The following is an 8,565-nucleotide window of genomic DNA, read 5'->3' on the forward strand; positions in this document are numbered from 1 at the left end:
TAAAATAAATAAAATTAGGGGTGACAGATACAATTTTAAAGGTGGCAAGTTAATTCCTCGAAATGTGGTCATTAATTTACACATGTAGTAATCCTAATGAATCATTGTTGTCATGTATGATAGTAAAATTTAACTACTACTTAAAAGAATAATGTCCTTATATATAAAGACTAATAATTAAGTCACATTTATTATACCATTAAACAAATTAATTATTCATAGGACTTTGTTTTTTCTTATTAGAATCAATATAAAAGCAAATACAACTTACATAAATTGATTACTAGCACTTACTCAAACAATCTTTCATTAGCACTACAATTAGTCAGACATTAACTTAACATCACTCCAACTAATGTGAGATCAAACATTATCTAAGAAAGTGAGATCTATGTATGTCAGAACTGGTGCGAAAGGAAAAAAAAAGTGAAAACTATGTTGCCATTATCTCCTTTTCAATTTTAACTTTCAATCTTTATTGAAAAGAAATAAAATATCAAAATATATTATATGTCATGAGTGAGATATAATTTTTGGTATTATATGCATTTTTACTATTTTTAATAAGCATGAAAATTGTCTTTTTTATTTTGGTTTATAATTCAAGTCAAAGCAGTACATATCATGCATGGTGTTTATGATTGATCTAATCAATAAACCGTTCCTTTACTCATCCAATGAGAGGCATTGTCCATAAAAATAACAGCATGTGACGCATGCAACAATCTTACATCTTAATGTGAAATCTTACGAACACTTCATCAATATATATACAAGACTAAAGTCAAGGTGCATCAACAATCTATATCTATTCTAATTCCTAACCTTTTAAAAAAGCCAAACCTCCACAATTTGAATCTCTTATACTATGTAGAACAAATATTTCAATATATTTTAGTTTCGATTAAAATACTATGATTTAGTTGCTTATATAGGGAGACAGACTTGCTTAATAAACCTCATTTTATGCACATTCGATGGCCATAATTTTTCACTTGAAAGAAAATAACAAGAAAAAAAATAATCTGTTAGATTTCTTATACTTAAAACCATTCCAGAAGAAAAAAGTGCTTCTCGTGCTTAAATAGGTTTCCAAGGACACCAGCAAGCAAGCTGTACGCTAATCTTCTTTTGGTGGCCATAGGTCACACTTCATTCTGAACTCCTCATAGAAACAAAAGCAACTCCTACTCAGATCATGCGTCTGATAGAGAGGGTTCATGTCATCAGGAATCAAAAAAATGGATCTAAATCAGCAATGTTACTACATTACTGTAGTCATTTCACCCTTTCCATGTCAGTAGTCCTTTCACCAACAAACTTTATCATCCTTTAAGTTTAGCTCAACAAAGGAAGGTCACTGAGTCATACATGATCCAACTCAATGAAAATTAGTCAATGCTGAGCAGGTTCATCTGGATCCTTCATCGATACATTCTAAGGTAAGTAAGCAGTCTGAACTCTTCTGTTGAACAATGCACATCATCATATCTCAGTAGCCATATTTATCATTCAAGGAAGTCCGTCCATCGCCGGATTGTCCTGCACAGAACAAGATTTGTATGTTAATTCAATAAATTCAATAAATGACAGTTCAAGTATGTGGTCAGAATACTGAACCTAATTCTGCTTACCTTTAGGAGGAACCCATGTTGCATTATCTGTCTCATCACTTAAAAAAGATGGTTTTTCAGGCCCAAGTACTCTTTTAGGCTTCTTCTCTTGGCTTTCATCTCTTCCATCATTGTCATCTGCAGCATATAGTCCCTTTTTGTACTTCAATAATAGAGCCACGGCATCCTCAGCCATTTGTTCACCTGAGGTGGAAGATGTTGATTGCTGAGAGGCATCACTACTGCTTGTTCCAATTGTCTCGACCTGCTTCCGTTTTCTTAAAATTAATCCGGGAGCAGCAGACTCTATTCTAGACTCCAATGAAGTGCTTGCATCATCATCACCGCCTAATATTTTGTTTCTGTCCTTATAGTCAACAAACTGATCGGATTCATCCATCTCCGGTGGATGAAGAGAGGTCGTCGGCTGTTTATCATCTGTAACCCTGTCCTCTACAGCTCCAAGCCACTGGGGCTTTGGGACAACAAATACAGCATTCTCAGTCTCCGACTTGTCATGGCCAGGTTGTGACTTTTCCAAATCCACAATTGTGGCTGCTGGTTCCTCTCCTTTTATGGAGCCATCTGCCTTAACACAAGCATCACTAATTTTCTGGGTTTCCGCATGTGGTTTATTGTCATTTTCCTTAACACAAGCATCACTAGTTTTCTTGGTTTCCACGTGTGGTTTATTGTTGTCTGCCTTGGCACAAGGCTCACTGTTTTTCGGGACTTCTGCCAGGGGTTTCCTCTTGATAGGAGAGGCAACTTCTTCGGGGTTTATTGGTTTGGGCTCTTGTGCTTTCAACTCCCTTTTCTTGGAAGCATCTCCTGTTGGGTCAGCAATCTTCAAGAGGTAGGATATCCTATCTAGCTCAGACTGAAGAGTTGATAATTCCTTCTCAAGCTGCGCACTTTTATCATAAACTGACATAAAAGAAAATATCAGTGAGGATAAGAGGAGTAATCAAAATAAAAACTTTAAAATACACTAAAGCACTATAAAGCTTAAGATATGAGGTTAAGAGAACTATCACCTAGTTGAGATGAAAGTCCAGACATGTAAGCATCAAGTGAATCACCGACATCATCCTGTGTGGTATTCTCTGTCTCTGATAACACTTTGTTCTTCTCAGTCATGATCAACTCTTTCTTTTCATTTATTTCCTTCATGATAGTATCTCTCTTATCAAGAAGAGTATCCGCAGTCTCAATTGACTGGTTGTCACCAGGCTTCTTTTGAGAGGGTTTTTTCTTTGTCCGGTCATAAAATTCATCATCATCGTCACTGAAAAATGCATAAAATTACCAAAGATCCTTTTAGTTTCAGTGCATTTTTGTAAGTGTTGTATAAGTAAACCAGGCAAGCATATCAAACATTGACCTAAAGGAACACAGAATATGATAATATACCTAAAATATTCTTCTTCATCTTCAACTGCACCTTTCTTCTTCCCATGAGGTAGCTTTCCAGTACGTGCACCTAAACTTTCTCGAATACTATCATTCAGTGTTTCTTCCAAGTTTTCAAGTTCTTCCATTATCTATCCAATTAAAAACAAGGTTAACTTAGTAACTTAAGTGCTCATGCAGCAGCATTTACAATCACAGAATATGGAAAGCAATAAAATGCAAGGTTCTTTATAATAAACTTTCTCCAATATCACCTCTGCCATTCTTTGCTCATTCCTAGCAATTTGAGTCTGTTGACCCTGGGTTAATCCACCCTGAGAAATGTCTTTAACTCGTATAGAATTTATTTCTTTCTTCATGTTAGAAATCTGCACACAAAAAATATGCCTCAGGAAGCTTTTCAAGTATACCATCTAAAAAACAGGCCAATAGGAAACTGTATCTGGCAAGTGGAGAGAGTTTAAGTGTGGGTACAAATATCATCATCATCCTTTAGGGGATGTCTTTTGTATTACAACTATCAACCATTCATTTGAGACTATAACTTCAATTTACTTTAATTATCTTGGTGGAGATAGGGGTTATGAGAACAGGATGAGTAAAAGAGGTTTCAAGCAATTAGGAAGAGTGGAAGTGTGAACTAGTGCTCTGGTTTCTAGGTCTAAAAGAGATAACTTAACAAGAATTACTCACCTTTTCCATTCTTTTTATTATTTTCTCACGGGTTTTTTCCTGTTTTTCTGTAAGCTGCCCTTTATATGACTGCCATGTTATTTCTTCAACATCATCCTGAAATCAGAAGACAAAATAGTCAACTTGAGCATTCACATTAAAGTAGAATCTAAGATATAAATTTTGAGTGAATAATTAAGTAGTTCAAACGAAGAAATATATAGAGTTTGTTGCATAATTACCTCATCTTCTTCAATGGCATCCTCACCCATACCCCACGATATACCTTCAGCAGCAGATGCTTCCATCTTTGCTCGTCGGAGAGAAGTTTCCCTATCTAGCAATGCTTCCCGCAATTTCATTTCTCTCTTAAGTTTTATATTAGCCTCCTTCAAGTAAAACAAATAACACGGAAAATTGGTGCAGGATCCATCAGTCCCAAGAACATAAAACACTTTCATCTATGACACTTACACGGATACTAGTGACACATTATCAAATACTAGTGGTGAATGACCATAAATTTAATGAAAGAAAAACATATGAAGACCAATCTTACAGGAGGCATCAATTCCGACGGTCCTTGAAAAATGAACATCCGAGTTGACCTGTAAACGGAATACAAAATGAATACTAGAAACATATTTCAAGAAATGATGCTCCTTGTAAATCAAAACTCATTCATTCCAATATAGAAAACACTTAATGAACATGGCTAAAAATTATAAAGAAAATAATAAGTGACATATTCTTATTGAAATTCTTAAGAGTTTGTAATTCAGTACAAGATAGAGTAACATCTTATAAACTTTTACATGTAGAAAAGAGAAACTTATTTAGAAAGAAGAGAATAAATAAACAATGCAGATGAGATGTACCCCACCAGAAAAATTATTAAAAACGAAAATTATTTAGCAGCAGAATAACAATACTCAGGAATAACAATGCACAACACAGTCCAATCGCTATATAAATTTGAAATGACAATATCCTAATGAAGACCATGGGATTTTAATGCATGACACAGACCAATCATTATATAATCTGAAATGACAATATCCCAATGAAAAGCATGGGATTTTAAATATGAAATTCTAATTCAAGATGACCCAGTACACATTCCAATTCAACTAGACCCATTACACATGCCTTTATGCAGCAAGAGATCCTCGAGAAAACTGCAATTACTAATTTTATAATGACTTAATAGATGCCGATGGGTTCTAATTCTAATAGATAGTACCACAAATAAATTAAATAAAAAACCTATCACATCATAAGAAAGAAGTAATAGATTCGAGAGAACAAAAATAATACAAACAGAAGCCTTGATTGTGAGCAAAGTGAAAATTCTATAAAAAAAAACACCTACCGGCCAAATCGAATGACATCACCAACACGCAAATCAATGTATGTGTTTTTCTCCACCTAGGCAAATAGAGAAAGGAAATGGAACTATGTCAATGATGTCTATAGTTATAAACCTGCAGATATTTATCTTTACTGACACCTGGGTCCAATTTTTTAAATAAAAAGCTGCAGAGGTACTTAAAGGTGAAAATATTAAACTAGATCGCAATGATTGCGAGTATCAATTGATCTTGCTATTTCGGTCAACTTTAGAGCTGTTAATGTAATTCTGGGCATACAATCTTGCTTGCCTGAGGGTACAGTAAGAGATGTTGCAAGGTGAGTTCTGCTAAGCCAAATTAAGTCCAGACGTTATATATTGTTTAGGAAAAACAAGAGGGCACTTAATCAGCTAATATGTTTAGATTACTCTTCTTCAATCAACCTAGTAGCGTAGATTGCATGTTAAAGACCGTTGTTAAACCTTACTTTAAAGTATGAAATAGCAGGAAGGAAGAGGAATTCTAAATCCAAAATATATACATAAATAAATAAGGGAATAAAAGAAGGGGAAAAAAAAAAGAAGGGGGGGGGGGGGGGGTAACAATTTTTATATTTCTGATGAATCAAACAGAAGGATCACAAAAACATATTTGATGAATCAAACATCTAACATAATTATCAAAATTCTAGAGGACGAGAAAAAAAAACGGCATACCCGATTTTTATTCAAAAAAGTGCCATGAGTACTCCCAAGATCATAGAGATATGCATCTCCTCTTCTCTTAAACTGCATAACTAACAAGAGTGAAAAAAAACTAAGTAAGAATCATGAGACAACTTTTTTAATGTCTAACTTTTGGTGAAACTCACAAATGTAATGCACAGGTTTAATATAATAATATGTCTTCCAGATCTTTTCAAAATGGAAGGGTGTAATCAGGTCACACTGGCATTATAATAGGGAAGCCTAAGATGGGATAATATCATCTGATGTATGGCAGGAAATAATCAATGTCTAATTTTCTCAAATTGAACAACCCAATTGTTTATTCTTCATTCTGGTTGACGAACTCATAACACACCACAAAATAGTAACAGATTACGAGGGATATCCTTGTGTTAGAATTTTAGGTGTTATGTTATGATATGAGATACGATCTAGCTAGCTAAGAGGTCTGTAGCTATCCTAAGAAGTAAGAAGGTCTTGATCAGATAAATAAATATTGGCAATGAGACTGTTCAGTCAAGAAATAGTATTGTTACCAAAAGGAACTACGCATATAGTATATCGTTGCTACAGCCAACTGCCTGTATTATAATAGAATGATTTTAACTAACTGATTCGTCAAACTACGTTTGAACCATAAGGGACACAATGAAGATTACCAGCTTTTGCAATCTCAAACTTAGTTCCACTTCCACAACTTGAGACTAACACATTAGCGATCATTGGCATTATGGTTGATTAAATTAGACTAAACAAGTTTCCTTTGTAGCATTGACACTTCAAATTGAAGGCCAGACAATGCAAGATAGAACTCAGTAAATTGAAGATGCAACCGTATATTATTGAACATAAAGAGATGAGTTCAACAGCTCTACGACGGTAGAAAGCAATAAATCGGTAAATCGGAGTTCAAAACTCTTACCAAAAAGAATAACTCTCCTAACAAATTTGCTAAATCAATTCTAAATGCCTTGCACTCCGACTCTCCTTCCCAACAAATAACCAATTCTCCTAGAACAACAGAAGATTCTCTAACTTACTTGTATTCCCTTATCTGACCCACTTTATCTCTCCTCCCTCAGCCTTCTAGATGATGGCTTAATAGGATTTGTTAACTTAACAGGGTCATTTCTATCGTACGGCCCAAGTGTCCTATCACCGCATGAGACTAACATGTGAAGTTACCTACAATACAATCAATTCCATTTTTTTAAAATTATACTCAGTGCCTTCCCATTGGAGTTGTGTATGTGCTTCATAGCCATTTTGATCCTAAACATACTAATGTATCAAATTGAGAGCAAGAATTAGCGTAAAATCCATAGCATACCAGCATGAAACCTAGAAATAGTTGGGTGTTCAAGCACAAAGTCACAGAGATCCAATCGCCCAAACATATAAGCACCTTTTTCATGCCTGTGAACCAAACAAACGATAAGAAAACACAGTTTCAACTGAAGTAGAGAACTGAACAAGAGAAAAAAGTTGAGAACAAAAGATAACGTACACGTTATACTTGTCGATGATGGAACCATCCTTGAGAACCTCAAGGTAGAATTCATGGCAAGGAGCGGAACTCCAAGCCGGAATCTTATACGGAACCGCTACACCTTGAGAGGGTTTAGGGGTTTGAGTATCTGTAGAATGAAACGGAGGTGGTGGCGGTGGTTCAGATAGTGCGGTGGAATTTGACGGTGGCGGTTGTTCGGGTAATGATGAAATGGTGGATGAATCGGACGGTGGTGGTGGTGGTGGTGTTGGTGGTTCGGATTGTGATGAATCGGACGGTGGTGGTGGTGGTGGTGGTTCGGGTTGTGATGAATCGTTGACGGTGGATTGGGATGAGTGAGAATCGGAGTATGGAGGAGGAGGTGGTGAAGTTAGGGTTTGTGGTTGAAGATTAGGGTTTTTGGGAGGTGGAGGACCCATTGAGTTCGTCATTGCAACTCGAACAAGTCAGAACGAAAATTTTCCTCAAAGGAAGAAACAGATCCAATTTTAAATTTATTTTTTAAATTGAATTAAATTATATATTCCCTTGTTTTATTGATTTATTTGAATAAAGGTCACAATGGAAAAATTCAAAAAAGTGTTTACGTTTTGAAAGTGCTTGGATTATGGGAAAAGATTACCATGATGTGATAGATAAGAATTGGAAGAATACAGTTTGAAAGGATATAGAAACTTGGAAGGACAATACCATTGATCAAGTTTTGAATAAAAAGAATAAGTTTTTGGTCAGATTGCAAGGAGTTCAACGTAGCTTACAAAGGAGAGATAATGTGGAGTGATTAAGGAGACTTGAGATGAAGTTGTAGAAGGAATATAGTGATATTTTGCGGAAAGAAAAGTTGATGTGGTTTCAAAGATCTCAAACGGGATGGTTGGTTGACGAGGATCGAAACACACGATATTATCATATGAAAACGGTTATTCGAAGGAGACATAACAAAATTCTAATGCTGAACTCTGAACAATGGGAATGGATTGAAGAGGAGAAAGAGCTTAAAATCTTGTCGATGAGTATTACAAGAAGTTGTTCGAAATTGGCGTTGGGTGGAGGGGGTGGTTTTCTACATCTGTTACTTTTCCAGCCATGCATATTGATGATATTAATAGGATGGCGGGTCAAATTGAGGAGGTTAAAGTGAGGAAAGCTTTGTTTTCAATGAAGCCTTGGAAAGCTTCGGGCCTGGATGGCTTCTTTGTAGACTTTACCAAAAATTGTAGAAGACTGTGAGTGAATCAGTGTGCAAACTTGTCAAGCGGATTTGGAGTAACCCTCGT

At 35.6% G+C, this 8,565-nt stretch overlaps 1 protein-coding gene across 1 annotated transcript; it reads right to left on the reverse strand.

The window, feature by feature from the left end:
- Positions 1-672: 672 nt before the first annotated feature.
- On the reverse strand, positions 673-7,838 carry LOC131623790 (uncharacterized). Its single transcript, XM_058894797.1, has 12 exons — positions 7,286-7,838; positions 7,109-7,194; positions 5,767-5,846; positions 5,071-5,126; positions 4,258-4,306; positions 3,941-4,087; positions 3,720-3,815; positions 3,281-3,394; positions 3,027-3,157; positions 2,651-2,901; positions 1,635-2,540; positions 673-1,542 (listed from the first exon to the last, which is right to left on the reverse strand). Exons 1-12 carry the CDS (start codon positions 7,717-7,719, stop codon positions 1,493-1,495), a joined length of 2,400 nt encoding a protein of 799 aa, XP_058750780.1. The 5' UTR covers positions 7,720-7,838; the 3' UTR covers positions 673-1,492.
- Positions 7,839-8,565: the final 727 nt, after the last annotated feature.

This window comes from Vicia villosa, unplaced genomic scaffold (assembly GCF_029867415.1).
Source record: "Vicia villosa cultivar HV-30 ecotype Madison, WI unplaced genomic scaffold, Vvil1.0 ctg.000078F_1_1_1, whole genome shotgun sequence".
NCBI lineage: Eukaryota > Viridiplantae > Streptophyta > Magnoliopsida > Fabales > Fabaceae > Vicia > Vicia villosa.

Coding starts and splice junctions, on each gene's coding strand:
- LOC131623790 (XM_058894797.1), bottom strand. CDS start 7,719: ATGACGAACTCAATGGGTCCTCCACCTCCCAAAAACCCTAATCTTCAA. Junction 3,816..3,940: donor ATGCCATTGAAGAAGATGAG/GTAATTATGCAA, acceptor TTCTGATTTCAG/GATGATGTTGAAGAAATAAC. Junction 3,395..3,719: donor TAATAAAAAGAATGGAAAAG/GTGAGTAATTCT, acceptor TTTTGTGTGCAG/ATTTCTAACATGAAGAAAGA.